The 20,818-nt window shown below is 37.8% G+C and overlaps 1 protein-coding gene and 1 long non-coding RNA gene across 5 annotated transcripts in view; one reads left to right on the top strand and one right to left on the bottom strand.

Annotated features, from left to right (window-relative positions):
• LOC108524788 (uncharacterized) overlaps positions 1–20,818 on the top strand; it is a 92,405-nt gene that overhangs the window by 54,449 nt on the left and 17,138 nt on the right. The window lies entirely within an intron of this gene.
• SLC4A7 (solute carrier family 4 member 7) overlaps positions 1–20,818 on the bottom strand; it is a 110,668-nt gene that overhangs the window by 50,421 nt on the left and 39,429 nt on the right. For 2 of the 4 annotated variants that reach the window (XM_017865841.1, XM_017865836.1), the window contains exons 4-8: positions 13,830–13,968; positions 12,598–12,758; positions 10,102–10,290; positions 7,468–7,839; positions 528–643 (exon numbers count right to left, since the gene is read on the bottom strand). In XM_017865841.1, coding sequence (XP_017721330.1) covers positions 528–643; positions 7,468–7,839; positions 10,102–10,290; positions 12,598–12,758; positions 13,830–13,968 — 977 coding nt within the window. The remainder of the gene's footprint in view (positions 1–527; positions 644–7,467; positions 7,840–10,101; positions 10,291–12,597; positions 12,759–13,829; positions 13,969–20,818) is intronic. The other 2 variants (XM_017865848.1, XM_017865845.1) reach the window with 1 other exon arrangement.

The following is a 20,818-nucleotide window of genomic DNA, read 5'->3' on the forward strand; positions in this document are numbered from 1 at the left end:
AATCATAGTTCACACAGGTATTTTTTTTAAATCCATGCCTTTACCTACCCATGGGGAAGCACCAACATGTTTCTCAGTGACATTCCAAAAGTACTAACACCATAAGACAGTAATTCTGGGATCGCATTACAGCCCAGGAAAGACTGAATCACTAGTGCTGTAACATCACTCCCAGAATTAACCTTTTAGCGGTGGTAGCTCCAGAACAAATGACTGTAGTTCACAAAGTACTAACGTTTCACGGTATCTATGGATAGGTGTGGATGGAAATATCGTATTACTCACATACTCTTTTTCAGAATTTCTAACACTAGTAACGGTGTAAAGTTACTCAAGTACTCACAGGTTAACTGTAACCCTCCTCACAGTTGTTTACCTTAAATTAACATATCACAGACATCACATGCAGGTTTGTAAGCAACAGTCTACTAAAAAATTACTATAATCAATGTTAATAAAGCCACAAGTTACTACTTAGTTTCTCATTAAGAATAATTGTGAGAATTTTCAGTTAATGATAGAATTACCTTGCTGAAGTCAACAGTACTATTTTCTCTGCTTCCACCACTTCCATTACCTTTAATTTCTCCACTTTTACTATTGTCCAAGTTTCCAGGAGCAGACTGGGGAGAGGCCAAAATTCCTATGTTTAAAGACAAATTCCAAATTAGTAAGAAGAAAATTTACTTTGCAACCTGACTCTGCTCACATTCTGAAAGTGATGATTTATTAATATAATAAAAGCAAATATGCAAGGTTAAAAAAAAAAAAGTGCCCAGTGTTAGTAACATACCAGCAAAACTAGAACAACGTTTTAAGAAATAATAAAGCTACACATTTTAATATTTAAAATAATACAATTAGAATTTACAAAAATTGTGGGCTTTTGCAAAAAGAAAAAAAAACGTGAGTTGGTGTGAACCACAAAAGATAGAAGACCTGAGTCTGATTACCATTAAAAATACTTAGGGAATATACTTTTAATTATCACAAACATGTGAACTGCATGGAGCTTAATGAAGCCTAGCTATACTTAGCATGCGTTCAACAATAAATTCTCTGACAAACCCTAAGTGTAACTCAGAAAAAAGCTACACTAAATAAATGCAGGTTGAATTAACATAATCTCCAATAATCAGAAGTTTCATCAAGACTTTTCATTTTTCTTTGGTAACATTTATGTCTATAATACCTATTGTCATTACTCTTAAGAAATCCAACTTTAAAATACAGTAAGTTTTTTACAATGAAATTGGCAGAGTAAGGGTTTTATAACCAAAGAGATCTGTGTTTAAATTACGCACTCTGCCACTTTGTATCTATGTGACTGTAAGCAACTCACTCCATCTCTAAAAGTCAGACAAACTCATAAAAATAGCTTATTTGGATTAGATATAATAGTTATTTGAATTGCAAAGGACAGACACATATTGAACCATTAGTATATTCATTTCAAAACTGACATTCAACACCAACATTTCACAATAATAAAATAAAAACACAGCTTAATATGAGACTAACCATTAACACTATGATTTCTAATTCTGCAAAAAAGTTAAAATTTAAAAAATTTTAAATTCAGCCAGGTGTGGTGGCTCACACCTATAATCCCAGCACTCTGGGAGGCCAAAGTGGGTGGATCACCTGAGGTCAGGAGTTCAAGACCAGTCTAGCCAACATGGTGAAACCCCATCTCTACTAAAAATACAAAATTAGTTGGGCATGGTGGCATGTGCCTGCATTTGGGAGGCTGAGGCAGGAGAACTGATTGAACCCAGGAGGCGGACATTGCAGTGAACCAATATTGCATCATTGCAATCCAGCCTGGGCAACGAGACAGAAACTCCGTCTTTAAAAGAAAAAAAAAAAAAATAGGGCCAGGCGCTGTGGCTCACGCCTTGTAATCTCAGCACTTTGGGAGGCCAAGGCAGGCAGATCACCACCTGAGGTCAGGAGTTTGAGACCAGCCTGACCAACATGGAGAAACACCCTCTCTACTAAAACTACAAAATTAGTCAGGTGTGGTAGAGCATGCCTGTAATCCCAGATACTCGGGAGGCTGAGGCAAGAGAATTGCTTGAACCCAGGAGGCAGAGGTTGCAGTGAGCCGAGATTGTGTCACTGCACTCTAGCCTGGCCAACAAGAGCAAAACTCTGCCTCAAAAAAAAAAAAAAAATTTAAATTCAAGTATACTACACAGACTTCTACTATTAGGTTGGTGCAATTTCCTTTGCTCCAACCTAACATTAAATGCATCTCATTTTTTCAAAACATCCAAGGTTTTCTAGTGCAAGAATATAGACTAATAATTCGTAAGACACTGAATATTATAGCAGGAAAAGGTACTGAAATACAACAGACTTGACTTTTTGTCTTAACTGTCCCATGCACAGCAACACATGGAAGTTCAGTTAAAATCTGTTCTGTGGTTAGACTCTATAAGCTCCGAAGATGTATTGGTAATCAAGCTCCAGAATTTAAAGTACATCAGATATACTTGACACATCTAAAGGAGTTTTCACTTTTGTAAAACAGAATATACTATAACCAATGAATACTGAAACTAAGTCTTCTGGGTTTATGGCTTACGTTTAATGACAGAGACTTCCCTGTAAATACCTAAACTACAAAGTTGATGTGATGAAAAATCTTAATTTGCAATCTATTTAGCCATGTGCTTATTTTCTGGAAAAGTTAAACAATTCTGAAATAAAAATGTTTTCCCAAGCCTTAACTCACTTCTTACAATCTTAGCTTGGCACACCAAGAAGATTCCTCTTCTTTGACCTTTGTCCCTAAGCTTCCAGAAGAGTCCCTGCCTTGCTCAAGAGACAAAAAGTTAACTAGCATTTTTCAGTGACTTCCAACTACTTCCACACAAGAAAACTGAGAATACCATTAGGCCCTGGTGGCAAATACAGCTGAGCATTACATACTTCCAAAGGCTAAATGTATTCCACCTGTGTATGTATAATTAAAAGCATACATAACGCACAGTTTTCCAGAATAGTCCTAGCTGCCAGATTTGAGGGAGAAAAGTGCAATGATGAGAAGGCCCTGAGGAAAAGTAAGGCTATCTCAGCAATGAGAGGAAGAAATAATGAAGAACTCAACATAGACAAAGTTAGCAGGTATAACCTGAAGTCACATGGCTAACCTGGTCATCTTGAAAACCGTCCCTTTTACAAAACTGGCATGCCAGATGCATGCTAGGGTTCTTCATCATTATGATTTGTGTAGTCTTTCCCAACCTCAGCTAAACTAAAACTGTTTTCTCAATCAGTCAGTCTCCCTACTCCTATAATAAATTCCTAGGATTCAGAATTAAATGAGCAAATCACCAAAAAATAAAGCTATCATTAGCACAAACACAGAAGGACTATACTACTTTGCTTTAAGGAAAAAAAACTGTATGCATAAGTAAATCAAATATATCAACATTTTCTGTCATTAAAAATTTGAAAGTGAGGTAATTAGAGCAATGGTGCCCAACCAGGAAAGATTATGACCCCCAAGGAACTTATGGCAATGTCTGGAGACATATTCGGTTGTCACAACTTGGGGGTGCTACAGGGAGCTAGCCAAGGATACCGCTAAACATCCTATAAAGCATAGGACTGCTCCCCTGCCACCCGACCACCCAGCCAAGAATCATCCAGCCCAAAATGTGGATAGTGCTGAGACTCAGAACCACTGTGTTAGAAAAAGGTATTCACAAGTACTAAAAATAAATTCACTTCTTTCTTTTTTTTTTCTTTCCCTAGAGATGAGGGTCTCACTATGAACTCCTGGCCTCAAGTGATCCTCCCCTCTTGACCTTCTAAAGTGCTGAGATTACAGGCATGAGTTACCCATGCCCAGCCACAAGTTATATACATATTAATTTATATAATTTATTTATAATTTTATACATATAACTTTTATACATATAATTATCTTCTAAAAAGTAACTAATGGGAAATACCACTTTTTTATTATAGGTATGCACAAATTATGACTCCACGACACAAAAATCCATGCTGTTAGTCACCTAAGACATAATGATGCTGAGGCCACTTTCTTCCACTAAGACAGTACCAGACATCAAGGAAACTCCATTAGAGTTTCTAGGTGCTTTAAGCACCAAAGGTAACTGAACAGGGAATAATGTGTAGCTGTCCCTATTACTGTTCCTCAGCAATTACATACTATCTACAGTTGTCTTTTTAACCATAATTCTTGTCTTTAGAAATTCCCTGTCTCCTCTCTATTCTAATTTCTTCTGTTCAAAAACGCTGATAAATCTCATCACAAAACTCATGGGAAAAAAATGTATGTTCAATTCTCAGTTAATTTATCCCCTTAACATGGCCTAAGAAGCCAATGTAAACCCACCTCCCCCTTCCCTCCTATATAAAATTTATAGTTCCTAATCATTTATAACACAGAAGCTGGTAAAACAAGAAGTGTTCGTTGTTACTGATCAATGCAATATGGGAAAAAATGGAAGGAAGTAGCTTTTAAAATCACTTTTGTTCAAGGAAAAATAGTAAATCTTAGTTCTTAAGATTAGAATGCTGATTACTTCTGAATAATTATTTATAGGGTTGTTTTCCTCTTTTATGTTCAGTTACTTTATCATTAAATTTTATCTTTTTCATGAACTGATAAAGTTCACAATGAAATACTCTACTATAGATTTTGTTGTAAGTGGACCTGAGTTCAAATCCCTGCTCTGGCTGATCTTAACATCTCCAAGTCTTTCTTCACTGAAAAACAGGAATAACACCAACCTCATCAAATTGTTACAAGACTTAGAAATATGATATTTCAAAAACACTTATCACTGTATCTGGAACAAACTATAAAACAATGGCAGCCATACTACTATTTTAACTAATGTCATAATGATTTAGCCATGAAGCTTCTATTTGTACTTTTAAAAGTATATCCTTTTTTTGCAACTACAATGAGCTTTGGCTAAATGTAATTGGTGTGTTTCCATAAAGCCAACAGAAAGAGAGGTTTACTTCATAATGATAGGAACACAAGGATTTCCAGTCAGAGGATTTAGGCTATCAGTCACCAGTTGTATGATGCAGGGGAAGATAACTAACTTTTCTAAGTTTCTGAAAATGGGTGTGTCCATCTAATTTACACATATTTGTATACACATTAAAAATAGGCTAATTTAGGCCGGGCGCGGTGGCTCAAGCCTGTAATCCCAGCACTTTGGGAGGCCGAGACGGGCGGATCGCGAGGTCAGGAGTTCGAGACCATCCTGGCTAACACGGTGAAACCCCATCTCTACTAAAAAAAAAATACAAAAGCTAGCCGGGCGAGGTGGCTGGCGCCTGTAGTCCCAGCTACTCGGGAGGCTGAGGCAGGAGAATGGCGTGAACCCGGGAGGCAGAGCTTGCAGTGAGCTGAGATCTGGCCACTGCACTCCAGCCCGGGCGACAGAGCGACACTCCGTCTCAAAAAAAAAAAAAAAAAAAGGCTAATTTAATAACCAAGCTACAACTTAAGTGTTGGATGTTATCAGTATTTTGGAGAAATGTGATACTTATGTGATTAAAACCAGTGGTTAGTATTAGTATCCATCACATTGAGGCTTAGCTGAAATAGTAAAAAAGTCACTAAAATATACTTATTTCACGTTAATTAGGTAGAAAGATATATGTACAAATGTACAGGTAGTCAATATAAGGATAAGCCAAATTTTCATACTTTATAGCCCTTAAGTTATAGGCTGGGCGTGGTGGCTCACATCTGTAATCCCAGTACTTTGGAAGGCCAAGGTGAGTGGATCATTTGAGGTCAGGAGTTCAAGACTAGCCTAGTGAACACAGTGAAACCCCGTCTCTACTAAAAATACAAAAGTTATCTGGGTGGTAGTGGCACGTACCTGTAATCCCAGCTACTGAGGAGGTTGAGGTAGAAGAATTATTTGAACCCAGGAGGCGAAGGATGCAGTGAGCTGAGATGGTGCCACTGCACTCCAGTCTGGGCAACAGAGTGAGAACCTGTCTCCCCTCCATCTCCCCACCCCCCAAAAAAAGTCTAAAATGTACTACATTCTTTGGAGAAAAGCATTAAATAGAAAAAAAGATATGGCTGGGCCTGATGACTCACACCTATAATCCCAGCATTTTGAGAGGATAAGGCAGGAGGACTGCTTGAGGCCAGGAGTTGAAGACCAGCCTGGGCAACACAGCAAGATCCTGTCTCTACAAAAAAAATTAGCCAGATGTTGTGGTATGTGCCTGAAGTCTCAGCTACTCAGAACGCTAAGTCAGGAAGATTGCTTGATCCCAGGAGTTCAAGGCTGCAGTAAGCTATGACTGTGGCACTGCACTCCAGCCTGGGTGACAGAGTATGACTCTATCCTATTTAAGGCACATCGCTTCACTATAATTTATTTGTATGTGTTCATTCACCTTATGAGTCAACTGCATGCACACACACACACACACACACACACACACACACACACAAAACCAAGCTACCAAGGCGGGACGCAGTGGCCACACCTGTAATCTCGGCACCTTGGGAGGTCGAGGTGTGTGGATCACTTGAGCCCAGGAGTTCGAGACCAGCCTGGGCAACACGGTGAGACCTGGTCTCTACAAAAATTAACCAGGCATGGTGACATGCCCCTGTGGTCCCAGTTAATTGGGAAGCTGAGGCAGGAGGATTGCTTGAGTCCAGGAGATAGAGGTTGCAGTGAGCTGAGATCATTCCAGCCTCCAGAGCAAGACCCTGTCTCCAAAAAAAAAAAGAAAAGAAAATTACCAATCTAAAAAAAGTCCACCCAGCCTGACCAACATGGTAAAAACCTGTCGCTATACAAAAAATACAAAAATTAGCCAGGTGTGGTGGCTCACACCTGTAGTCCCAGCTACTCAGGAGGCTGAGGCATGAGAATCACTTGAACCCGGGTGGCAGAGGTTGCAGTGAGCTGAGATCGTGCCACTGCACTCCAGCCTGGGCAACAGAGTGAGACTCAGTCTAAAAAAATGAAATAAATACATCCATAAATAAATATAAAAAAGTTCATGGCAAATTAAAACATTATAAAAAAGTCTATGTTTTACTGAAGTGTTCAACTGCCTTGACCTCTAAATTTAAGTGAAACTTTTTTAAAAGGCCTTAAATTATGTGTAGTCTTCTTTGTAGTCTTTTTGTAACTCAAATTTTTAATAATCTTACTCTTTTTTATTAGGTTGGTGCAAAAGTAATTGAGTTCTTGCCACTGAAAGTAATTTTTGCCATTGAAAGTGAAGCAAACTTTCAATGGCAAAAACCACAATTACTTTTGCACCAACCTAACACAATATACCATAAAGAAAAAAAACATGCAGAAGTCAAAAATAAATTATAAGCATTATCTACATATGCTGCTTAAGCTATGTGCTAAAAGGCATTCCAAGTGCAAGTGACTCAGAGGCAGAAAGCACCACACATGGAGGATTTTGGATAGTTGCCTGGAGTTAAGTCAACATTTTCCTCATTCTTCTGCTCCTCGCCTTTCAGCGCTGCTTCTAAGTCTTCCTCGGGCGGATGAATTACTACTGTGGGAATATCATCACTGGCAGGTGAAACCAGTAGTTCTGGGGCCTGAAGCTGACTCTGCTGGGAACTTCTGGAGGTCAGGCGGCTGATGCTAGGGCTAGAAGGAGGACTGTTTTGAGGGGTGGGTACTGGGGTTGTACACCTTGAGCCTGCAGGGGTTCCAGCTCTTGAAGAAGGAAGAAGATGACCGAGAAGAAGAGATAAAGGTGATTCTCCTCTCAATGAAAGGTTTGAGGCAGACAGACCTGTTCGCAAAGAGTGGCGGGAGGCTGAAAGGCCTTCCCCTGAGATAAAACAAATAAATGAAAAATGATGAAGTTCATTGCAGAAGGCAAATAGAGACATGAAAAAAAAATATCATTTTACACTATAAATTGCATACTTCAAAGGCCCAAAATTTCAAAGTCATGTTGTGATGGTTAGCATGTCAATTGGGTTTTTACACGTTAGAAAGTCATTAAAAAGTTGCTTAAAACTGTAATTAGTTCTCAGAACATACAAAAAAAAAATTGTTAATGATAGATGGTGGGGGCAATATCCTGTTAGAAAATAGAATGACCAATAGCATGGCATTTTTTACAATGACAATATCAATACAAAGTCAATGCTTAAACAATAAGTAGCAAATGAAAATATGTAATACAAAATTAATATAATAGAACTCAAACCAAAAACAACCAAAAGTAATAGCTTATATTTAGCGTATTTTTCCTATATTTTACCAAACAGCTATGAGATAATTATGTCTTAGAGAAAAAGTCCATGTTAATATTAAGTAATAATTTCTAACTTAAAAGTGATACTAAATATATATAATATTAAGTCAGTAAGACACCATATACAGGTGGTGCTGCTCTCAAGTTTGTAAAAAAAAGGCAAGTAACAGAAATTTTGTAATAAGAGAACCACAATGTCAATTTTAAAGGGTACATATTCTTGAGCTCTCTAAAAGTATTAATAAATGTCCTAAAGTATGCTTCTCACTTCTAATATGTAGCAGATACATTAAAACAAATACATATAATTTTTTATTTCACTAGCTAAGAGCAGAGTACTTCTCACCAACAGCAATATGGCAGTAGGTCTAAAATATTTCAAAAGGTCATACATACTTATAATTAAACCCCTCATATTTCTACTAAGTATATCTTAAAATAATAACATTCTCTATGAAAAACATGCAAATACAATAATCAATTCCATATGGCCTAAGTAATCAAAGTTACATGCTCAAGAGTTTTCAGAAATATTTAAAGGTTAAACTATAATCCATTAGAAAACACCATTTAAACAACAAGCTACATGCAGGAAAAACTCAAATTGTAACTATATTTCAACAAAAGAACATGCTAAAACGGCATTTAAAAGAAAACAGCCAATGTTTTATGATGACCAAATTACAACTGGACAATAAAGAGGAACTACTGCATATGTAAAGATTAAATAGGGTCCCTCTGGATAAAAGAACTTCACCAAAGGAGAGAATATAAAAAACAAATAAAAGACAAAAAAAGAGAGTTAAAATGCGCTATACATGGCTTGCTTTTACATTGAATTCTGGTCCGTAAGAGATATTCTTTTACTGTTAAAATTGTTTAAATACACCATGACATAAATTTTAAATGGATTAAAAAGGGTTTTCATGGCCAAGTGAAAGATACAAAAGATGATTATTGTCAACTTTAGATATATTAGACCCTATCACCTATGTTTGCTTGTTGGTAGAACACTTAAAAGTCATACTATTATTTAAGGGATAAAAAAGATGAGCAGGCACCGTGTCCCATACTCCACTAGTCCTCATTGTAATCCTCACAAGCTTTGGGTAATAGTAGCAGCTTACAGCAACCGCTGGAGGCTATAGTACTTCATAAGCCACTCCAATCCTTTGCACCCGGGTTTTCCAGACTCACTGTCATCAGAGTTCTCAACCCTACTGATGCATTCCTCTGCTTTACACAGAAGAAAATGAGGAAAGGCAAAACCTCCAAGTGTGCCAGTATTAGGACACTGACAGAGGTAAACAACCGTAAAAACACTGGCTTCCCCCATGCCACACAACCTGCCTGTAACCTAAGAATGAGAGCGGAAAGGCGGAATATGTAGACCTGGGTCTGAGCCATTCTCAACGGATCAGAAGACACCAACTAGGTCACCCGTAGTGTAAGACTGGAACAGTCATAAAAGCCTTTCACAAGTTGTACAAATAAAGAGCCGTGAAATCAGCAAACCAATCCAAAAACACTTGTTTATACCAGCAAACCAAGTATATTCAGGAGGAAAAAAAAAGTAGGAAAAATCTAAAATAAAGGTTCAAACCCAAGATTTAGAATTTCAAAATGTAAAATTAAAATTATAGGTCATAATTTATGCCTCTTTAATTAATTATACGAGAGGCCTTGAAAAGAAACAAAGCAGGAAGAAGAAATAATTCAGAGGTAGGTATAGTGAGTGTTTAAAGATCCCCAAATGTTAATCGTAATGTTCTGGAAAGCTGTTACAGTAGAAATGTTAGCAAAAAAATTGGATGCCACAACTTATCTCACCATTCCTTTCAAGCAAGTGAGGGTCAGAATGTTTCTTGCCTATATCTGCAAAAGATCGAACAAGGGGAATCCGACTGGTGAATCTTTTCTCATTCTGATGATGATGTCTCTTCAGAAGAGCTTCTCTGACATTCTCTCGTATAGACTCGTCTAACTGGCCAGAAGCTATCATGTTGTCTAATACCATATCTATTCAATGAAAAAAAATAAATTACTTAACACTCAGATGACCATAAAATAAAGGAATAAACTGTGAGTGAAATCTTATGACAAAAATTAGAATCTTAAGTAACTCTAGAAAGTTTTATTGTCACTATTAAATAATCAATGCATAAATGAATATTATCCATCCAATAAAAAGGAATTACAAAGACTCCCTTATTTTAATAAATACTATTAATTATAAAGAGGCTAGTATTATATACTAATAGCCTTCCTATAGCTGAAAGTGCTTTCCTGTATGAATACAATAAATTCTATTAAGCTGAATATTCAATAATACTGCCTTCCTAAGATGTAAAGGTATTTTATTGCCAAACCACGTATTCTCTCCCAAAACTGTTCCAGCAGATGAATATCACGACCCACTCAGTCATTAACTGTTCACTGAGTGTCCGCTATGTGTTAGGAATACAGCAGTTTAACAATATCAAAACAGAGCCAAGTTTCTGCTCTCTTCGAGAGGTAGAGAAACCAACATACAAATAGATAAAACGTCATGAGGTCGTAAGTTCTAGGAAGAGGAGTAAAATCAGGTTGTGAAGGGGATGTGGAGAATGGGGAAACTGATGGCAATGCCATTTTATACATTACTGAAGTGATTAAACTTTTTAATTTATAAAATATATATTAATATTTTTAAACAGTGGCACTAACTTGGAAGCAGAGGGTCAAATTTTCAAAACTATATGGTAACTAAAAAAAACCCTGAAAGGACCAGCATAATAGGTAAACTGTTAACATTAACACAACAACTACAGTTTACCACATAAATGAACACTAGATTATACAACATATACTAAAAGTACTACATGGTATTATGTGATAATTGCAAACCAAAGTCTGAAACCCATATGTATTATACAAATTCAATATTCCCAACCTTAACTTAATTTTTCAGTTATTCATGTAAGACAAGAAAGTAAGGACTGACAATTTAAATATTTGCAGCACACAGTCAAACCTAACAGTTGGCTAAAACTGAAGTATTTCTAGCCTGAGAAATTGTATTAAGCTCATGGTTCTCTTGAAGACTAAATACCACAGATTTTTGTTTTTCCATGGCAGCAATCTACAATGGTAGTCACACCATCAAATTCATTACCACTGAACTTAATTTGGGTTTTCATTAATTTTAGTTAGTGGACAAAATGCTGTATTATAGCTGCCTTTTTCTACTTTCTACCTCCACATTATCCTTCAAATCTCCCCCTTTGATTTTCATTGCTCAACCTACCAGAGCTCTTTCCTTGCTTAGACTGTTCCTGGAGAATAACTGGCCTACTTGCTTCTAAACTCTTCCTAATCCAAAGCCACCCCACATTCTGTTGCCAGAATGATCTTCCTAAATCTATCTCAAATCTCACTGTTCCTCAACTTAAAAACCATCAAGACCACCAAAATGCCTACCAAATAAAATCCTATTTCTTGGCTAGGCACCGTGGCTCACACCTGTAAACCCAAAATTCTGGCAAGCCAAAGTGGGCAGGTCATTTCAGTTCAGGAGTTCAAGACAAGCCTGGGCTACATGGCGAAAACCCATCTCTACAAAAAATACAAAAATTAGCCAGGCGTGGTGGTATACACCTGTGATCCCAGCTACTCAGTAGGCTGAGGTGGGAGGATCACTTCAGCCCAGGAGACGGAGGCTGCAGCAAGCCGAGATCGTGCCACTGAACTCCAGCCTGGATGACAGTGAGAGACCCTCTGATCCCCCTTCCCCCAAAACAAATAAACAACAACAAAAAAAAATTCCAATAATTCAAGGCTAGTCACAATCCAATCTCTAACTGGGTTTCCCAACATACCCTCCTACCACTACTGAAGAAATCTGTATATTCACACAGAACTGACTTTCCTGAGATTCCTGTCTATACTACTCTAGACTTTTCTTTACTCTTCCTTAAAATACTTTTTCTCTCGTATCACCTACTCCTTGTTCCCATGTGTTCACATTTTATGAGTAACTTGTACAGTTAATGTTCTCTGTGGCTATTCCCCACATCCCCATTCCAAAAAAACAAGGAAACAAAAAACTCTTTTCTGAATTTCCAGAGAACAGACTCGGTATCTGCTTGTGCCACTATTCACTCTCTTACTGATACTACACTTATGTCTGTTTTATTTAATCTCATCTGCAAATTTATCAGACAAAAAAATCTATCTTATTTCCTTATACTGCACTCCACAGAATAGAAACTCAGCATATAGTTACTAAATGAATGTCTAAAATTCCACTACATCTTACATATTTTTTAAAAGTCAGTTTACTATAACCTGCTATTTCATCTAGAGTGCTTGCTCTCATATCCAGCATGACTGTTCCATTGAGGATGCAACTCCTTAGTTCAAAAAGACTGTGCAAAGAGAGAGTTGCCACATAAGGTTTACTCCACCGGTCACCGCCATCTTCAACATCCTCTTCAAATTTCAGCCATCTGAATGCATAATATACAAAAATATTTTATAAGTAATGAAGATTCCATTTATCTTAATGTGATAAAGAAAATTTGTTCTTAAAAAAAAAAACAAAGAAAACGACAAACAAACTATGGTTACAAACACATTTTCACAAATTATGCTAATGGTCTACAATATTTATAGTCACAAACCTCCTTTGTAGTTCCTCTTTCTATTCTAGCTATCATAATACTAAGTCTACAAAAACAAACTATGGAATTTCATATAGTTTCTACTTCTATTCCTCATCTAAACTTGCAATACACAAAATTGTAGACATTAAAATCTACAATGACATAATTTCTTTATTAAAGTATAAAGGATTATTTAAGTAAACAAATTTGAGAATAAAGGGAAAAATTAAAGATAGAATTTCTACCAATTAATAAGGAAATTCTCTGCTCACTGGTTTAAAGCACCAGATATCTCATACTTTCAACTTAATATTCCCATTACAAAAAGAAATCAAGGAAAGCCAATTGAAAAATGAGATTTACCATCCTGGCTAACACGGTGAAACCCCGTCTCTACTAAAAAATACAAAAAACTAGCCGGGCGAGGTGGCGGGCGCCTGTAGTCCCAGCTACTCGGAGGCTGAGGCAGGAGAATGGCATAAACCCGGGAGGTGGAGCTTGCAGTGAGCTGAGAACCAGCCACTGCACTCCAGCCTGGGCGACAGAGCGAGACTCCGTCTCAAAAAAAAAAAGAAAAATGAGATTTAGGCCGGGAACGGTGGCTAACGCCTGTAATCCTAGCACTATGGGAGACCTAGACGGGAGGATAACCTGAGGTCAGGAGTTCGAGACCAGGCTCGTCAGCTTGGTGAAACCCCATCTCTACCAAAAATATAAAAATTAGCCAGGCGTGGTGGCAGGCTCCTGCAATCTCAGATACTTGGGATGGAGGCTGAGGCAGGAAAATCACTTGAACCTGAGAGGCGGAAGTTGCAGTGAGCCGAGATCGTGCCATTGCACTCCAGTCTGGGCAACAAGAGCAAAACTCCATCTCAAAAAAAAAAAAAGAGAGAGAGAGAGACTTAGCAGTATTACCTAGCAGTTTCTTTCCATTCATATTCTTCTCCATCTCTGTAACACAGTTCATCCATTTCCGTGAAGAGATCATGGGGAATATGTTCTTCATCATCATCTTCAGTACCAAGGATAAACTGAACTCTCTGGGATGGTGTATCTTTACAAAATAAGAATTCACATATACTCAAATTTTTCCTCAAGTCATTCAAAGATAAATTCAGTTTTGAAAATGAAACGCTTTTGTTACCTGTATAAACAAATATATTTCATCAAAACTCTCTTAATTATTGAACTATCACAATTCTGAAAGGAAACAAGAACCAACAATCAAGGGAAAAAAAAAAATCACAGAAAGATAACCTCCATAGAAAAAAAAAGAAAATTATGTTAAAAATAAACAAGTCAAACTAACTTTATAACTGATCTAAACAAACAAAAATAAAAGTAACATTCCAAAACATGAACATAATGTTCAAAGGCAGCCCTTTTTCCTCACCAAAACTACATGGAAAAGTTAGAACAGAATATTTAAAATACAAGCTAAGGCCAGGGACTGTGACTTATGCCTGTAATCCCAGCACTCTGAGAGGCAGAGGCAGGTGTATCATCTGAGGTCAGGAGCTCGAGACCAGCCTGGCCAACATGGTGAAACCCCGTCTCTACTAAAAATATAAAAATTAGGCAGGCATGGTGGTGGACGCCTGTAATCCCAACTTCTCAGGAGGCTGAGGCAGGAGAATTGCTTGAACCTAGGAAGTGGAGATTGCAGTGAGCTGAGATCGTGCCACTGCACTCCAGCCTAGGCGACAGAGACTCTGTCTCAATAAAATAAAATTAAATTAAATTAAAATAAATAAAATAAAATAATAAAATAAAATAAAATGCAAGCTATGTTAAAGAGTAAAAAATAGAAAATCTCCAAGTTCTGAAAAATGATGAGAAAACTCAAAACTTCAAGTATACAGAAACTATATTTTCCTACTATCACGGAGAAACAAAACTGTAAGCTTGGGGTTTGGGGGTTAGAACAAGTCACTACAAGGAACAGAAAACCCACTCATGGCATCTGATATTAAACTACTCATGTAGTATAAGAGCCCAAAATAGAGGAATTAGCATAAATACTAGTCCGGGACAGTTGAAAGCCCTAGGGCCCCATATGAACAAATAAACCACCACAAATAGTTACCCTGAATATGAGAAATGAGTTCTCACTCAAAATTTACACCTAAGTGAACAATCCTCCAAGTACTTGTGGATGCAACAAGGATATTTGAACAGGATAAAGAGTAGATTCGATGGAATTGTCTTTGTAAAAGTCAGATCTGAGAAAATTTCAGAGAATGCAGAAACAACAGAAAAGAAGGAAGAAAATATAAAAGATTAAGAGGGATGCAGAAAGTCAAGAACTCCAGGACAAGAAAAATATGAAGAATAGGAAGAGAAGCATACAAAAAACATCTAAAATTTTTCCAGTATGTTTATGTCATGAGCCTTCATATTGAAGAAATAACCTAAGACCTATACAGGATTAAAGAAACATATTGTGATTGAACTTCCTACTGTATTAAACTTTCCAGCATTTAGGTCTTGCACAAATCTTTGTCAGAATGACCCCTAAATGAAATCTCATTATTCACTGCAACTATATAGAAATATAATTGATTTTATGTCCTGTGACCTGCTAAACTCACTTAGTTCTCTTAAGTATTGTAGATTGCTTAGGATTTGCTACCTACATGATTCTGTATCTGCGAATAAAGACCATTTTACTTTTTCATTCCAATCTGTATGCCCTGTATTCTTTCTTGTCTTCTTACACTGGCTAGGTCCTCTAGTATAGTGTTGTATAAAAGTCAGCAGAGAGGACATCCTTTCCTTTTCCCAAATCACAGAAAATATTCAGTCTTTCATTGTGAAATGTGATATTGACTACATTGTTGCTTTCTTGGTTTTTGGTTTTTGTAGATGCCCTTTATCAGGTTAAGGAAGTTTCCTGCTATTCTTGGTTTGCAGAGAGTTTTATCACGGATAGGTATTGAATTTTGTTAAAGGCTTACTTTGAACCTATTTAGATGGTTGTATTGCTTTTCAAGAAACGTTGTATTGTTAATGAGATTACTTAGTTACATTGACAGATGTTTAAGTTTTAAACCAACCTTACGTTTCCAGCTTGGCCATCATGCTAGTAACAAATTCAATCCACAAACCTGGTGGATTAAATAATACAAATTTATTCTCTTACAGTTCTGGATACCAGAAGTCCAAAATGAGGGCTAAAATCACGGTGTTGGCAGGGCTGGTTCCTTCTGGAGGCTCTAGGAAAATCAAATTCCCTTACCTTTTCTAGCTTCTGAAGGCAGCTTACATTCCTGGGGTCAGGATCCTTTCCTGACATCACTGTAGCCACTTGCTTCTTTCTGTCACATCTATATCCAGTCTGATCTTCTGACTCCACTTACTAAGGATCCCTGTGACTATATCAGGCCAACCTGCATAATCCAGGATAATATTCCCACTCCAAAATTCTTAACCTGGCCAGGCATGGTGACTCATAGTTGTAATCCCAGCACTTTGGGAGGCCGAGGCAGGTGGATCACCTCAGGTCAGGAGTTCCAGACCAGCCTAGCCAACATGGTGAAAACCCATCTCTACGAAAAATACAAAAATTAGCCGGGCATGGTGATACGCACCTGTAATCCCAGCTACTCAGGAGGCTGAGGCAGAAGTATCACTTGAACCCAGGAGGCAGAGGCTGCAATGAGCCATGATCATGCCACTGTACTCCAGCCTAGGTGATACAGCAAGACTCCATCTCAAAATAAAACAAAACAAATAAAAAAAAATTAGGCCAGATACAGTGGCTCACACCTGTAATCCCAGCCACTCTGGGAGGCCAAGGTGGGTGAACCACCTGAGATCGGGAATTTGAGATCAGCCTGGCCAACATGGTGAAACCCTGTCTCTACTAAAAATACAAAAATTAGCCAGCCATAATGGCGCAGGCCTGTAATCCTAGCTACTTGGGAGGCTGAGGCAGGAGAATCGATTGAACCCGAGAGGCAGAGGTTGCAGTGAGCCAAGATCACATCATCGCACTCCAGCCTGGGCAATAAGAGCGAGACTCCGTCTCAAAAAAATTTGTAACAAAAAAAATTAACCTAATCACATCTGCAAAGTCCTCTTTGCCATATAAGGTAACATTCACAGGTTCAAGAGTTTAGGAGATGAATATCTTGCAGTCCATTACTCAGCCTACCACTCCCATGATGTATTATCCTTTTTAAACATTGCTGGATGCAAATGTTGTAATTTTGTTAGGGATTTTCTAATCCATATGCACAAAAATATTTTGTCCATAGCTGTATTTTTCCTGTAATATCCCTGATTAGTTTGCTATCAGGGTAATGCTGGATTCATTAACAAAATTGAGAAGTGTTCCCTCCTCTTACATTTCCAGCAAAGTCTCTATTATTTCTTTCTTAAGAATGAAATAATTGTTTTATTTCATCCTTGATGCCATCTGAGAGTAAATTTTCATTGTCAGAAAGTTTTAGACCACAAATTTAATGTCTTCAATCCATTTCTTCCTTTTTTTATTTGCTTATTTTTTTTAAGAGATGGTATCTGTTGCCCAGGCTGGAGTGCAGTCACACAAGCATAGCTCACTGTGGCCTCAAAACTCCTGGGCTAAAGGGATCAATCCACCTCAGCCTCCCCAGCAGCTGGGGAGATGCACATCACCACACTCGGGTAATTTTTTATTTTTTGTTGTGACAGGGTTTTGCTTTGCTGCCTAGGCTGGTCTTGAACTCCTGGCTTCAAGCAATCCTCCTGCCTCAGTCTCCCAGTGTTGAAATTACAGGCATGCGTCAACATGTCTGGGCTTCTTTAATGCATTTCTGCTTGGCAGTTTATATTCTTAGAGGAACTTGCCCATTTCATCTAAATTATCAATTTAGTTGCCACAAAGCCATCCATAACATTTTTTTTTTTTTTTTTTTTTTTTTTTTTTTTTTTTTTTGAGAAGGAATCTCACTCTGTCACCCAGGCTGGAGTGCAGTGACACGATCTCGGCTTACTGCAATCTCCGCCTCCCAGGTTCAAGCGATTCTCCTGCCTCAGCCTCCCGAGTAGCGGGGATTACAGGCATGTGCCATCATACTTGGCTAGTTATTTTTAGTAGAGACAGGGTTTCACCACATTGGCCAGGCTGTTCTTGAACTCCTGATCTCAGGTGATCCACCTGCCTCGGCCTCCCAAAGTTCTGGGATTACAAGCGTGAGCCACCACTCCCAGCACTGACTGTAGTTTTGAAGAATGGACTAAAATGTCCCTAATATTTCACCCTTAATGAATTATATCAGTTATCTTTTATATTAAATATTATATTGAATAGACCTTGTATATCTTTAGAGAAACATGATCTTTGTTGAAACACAGACTAACCTATGTATCCCTCTATACTTTATATTCATATAAACAACTCCCAAATGGGTTTTATCCTTCTGAAAACATAAAACGTGACGTCAAAACTACAGCTCACTTTTTTTCTTTTTTTTTTTATTTTTTTTAGACTGCGTCTCACTCCCAGGATGGAGTGCAGAGGCGCAAGTTCAGCTTACTAGCTCCTGCCTCTTGGGTTCAAGCGATTCTCGTGCCTCAGCTGGGATAACAGGCACGCCTGGCTAATTTTCGTGTTTTTGGTAGACACCAGGGTTTCACTGTGTTGCCCAGGCTGGTCTCAAACCCCTGAGCTCAAGCAATCCGCCTGCCCTGGCCTCCCGAAGTGCTGGTGTTGTAGACAAAACCGGGTTCTTGTCATATGGCAGGGAAAGATCAGGCATGCAGACACTTTGAAAGGAGTCCTGCTAACAGGCTGTCCTCCTCACCAACTGAATTCCTGATTACTATCCAGGAACAGGAGGGGCCAGGCTGTTTCCCTCTGCAAATGGGCAAACTTTTCACTGCTGCACCCCATCTTTCCAGTGCTCGCAGATTGTCTTGGGAGCCGTTTTTACTTGGCTGTCTCACTATGATTACAGGCATTAGCCACCGCTCTGGACATTTTTTCTTTCTTTCTTTCTTTTTGTGAGGTGGAGTTTCCCTCTGTCACCCAGGCTGGAGTGCAGTGGTAAGATCTCAGGTCACTGCAACCTGCGCCTCCCAGGTTCAAGCGATTCTCCTGTCTCAGCCTTCCAGTAGCTGGGACTACAGGCGCGCACCAACACTCCCGGCTGATTTTTTATTTTTAGTAGAGACGTGGTCACCATGTTGGCCAGGCTGGTCTCAAACTCCTAACCTCAAGTGATCCGTCCGCTTCGGCCTCTCAAAGTGGTGGAATTACAGGTGTGAGCCACCCTGACCAGCCCTCTTATTAGTTTTCTAATTTCTGCGGGATGTATACTGAAATTTTCTAATACTGGTCATTTGTGGGGGCTTTTTGTCCTCTGATCAATCTAGCTTTAGAGTTATCAATTTTAATAATCTTTTTTCAACATACCAGATTTAGCTCTGATTGAGGTCTGCTATTGTTTTTTTCTGATTTTTACTTTATTCATTCTCCTTCAATTTTGTTTCCCATCTTCTCCTTACAATTTGCCCTATTTTTTTTTCCCTTAGTTTCTTAGGCTAGAAGTTTAAGTCACTGATTTCAACTTTTCCTCTGTACTAATCTGAGGACGAAATGCTACAAATTTTTCTCTAAAGTACTGCTTTAGTTACATCTAACAAATTTGAATGTTAGACAGTCCTCACTGTGCACAGTACCATGTATAAATCGTGTACATATCAGAACTGTCCTTACTTGGCAAAAATCTATTTCAGTTACCTGCCTATACTATTTTCATTTTCAATGAGTTCAAAATATTTTCTAATTTCTGTTGTGATTATTTCTTTAACTCATGATTATTGAGAAGTATTTTCTTTAATTTCCAAATACCTAGGAATTCTTCTTGATGACATTTCTAATTTAATTCTATTGTAATCAGAGAACATACTTTCACTTCTTTTAAATTATACTGAGACTTTTTTTATGGACTAGAATATGATCTTGGTAAATATTCCATTTGCACTTGTAGAGGATGTATTCTGCTGTCCTTGGGTGAAGTGTTTTATAAATGTCAGTATCAATCTGGTTGGGCAGTGTTATTCAGGTCTTCCATATCCTTATTAATATTCTGTTTGTTTGTTTTGTTAGAGAGGAGAGCTAAAATCTCCAACTCTAATTGTGGATTGATCTATTTCCAATTTTATCATGTATTCTGCACCTGTTGTTATATGCATACACATTCAGGCTTATTACATTCTGATTCTGGCTATCTAATTCTTATGAGCCATTATATGTTTTCTTTATGTTTCTTCTTGGATTTTGTTCAGCTCCTTGGATCTATGAGTTCAATGTTTTCATTAAGTTTGCAAATTCTTCAACTATAATTTTTTCAAGTATCTTTTCTGATACCTTCCTTTCTGGGATTCCAGTCATACATGTTAGACTACATGATATTGTCCCACACGTTACTGATGCTCCTTTCCTTCTTTTTCAGTCAGTTCATTCTCTGTGTTTCATTTTGGATAGTTGCCATCACTGTCTTCAAAACCACTGATTACTTTTTTTTCCTGCTGTAGCAAATCTTCAGTTAATCCTATCCAGTGTGTTTTCCATTTCAGATATTGTATTTTTTCCTCTCTAGAATTTCCATTTGAGGCTTCCTCCGATTTTCAATAGCTCTCTTTAACACAATCATAGTCCTCTCTATCCTTTTGAGCATATTTATTCTAGTTGCTTTAACATTCTTATTTTCTAATTCAATCAACTCTGCCATTTCTGGATCTGTCTTATTAATTTATTTTTCTCCTGGTTTTGGCTCATACTTTCCTGCTTCTTTATATCCCTGATAATTTTTGGATTCCAGATATTGGGAATTTAACATGGTCAGGTGACAGATTTTATCTTCTTTCTTTTAGTAGTGTAATACTTTGCCTTGGCATACAGTTAAACTTAATTC

This window comes from Rhinopithecus bieti, unplaced genomic scaffold, assembly GCF_001698545.2.
Source record: "Rhinopithecus bieti isolate Rb0 unplaced genomic scaffold, ASM169854v2 scaffold_2432, whole genome shotgun sequence".
NCBI lineage: Eukaryota > Metazoa > Chordata > Mammalia > Primates > Cercopithecidae > Rhinopithecus > Rhinopithecus bieti.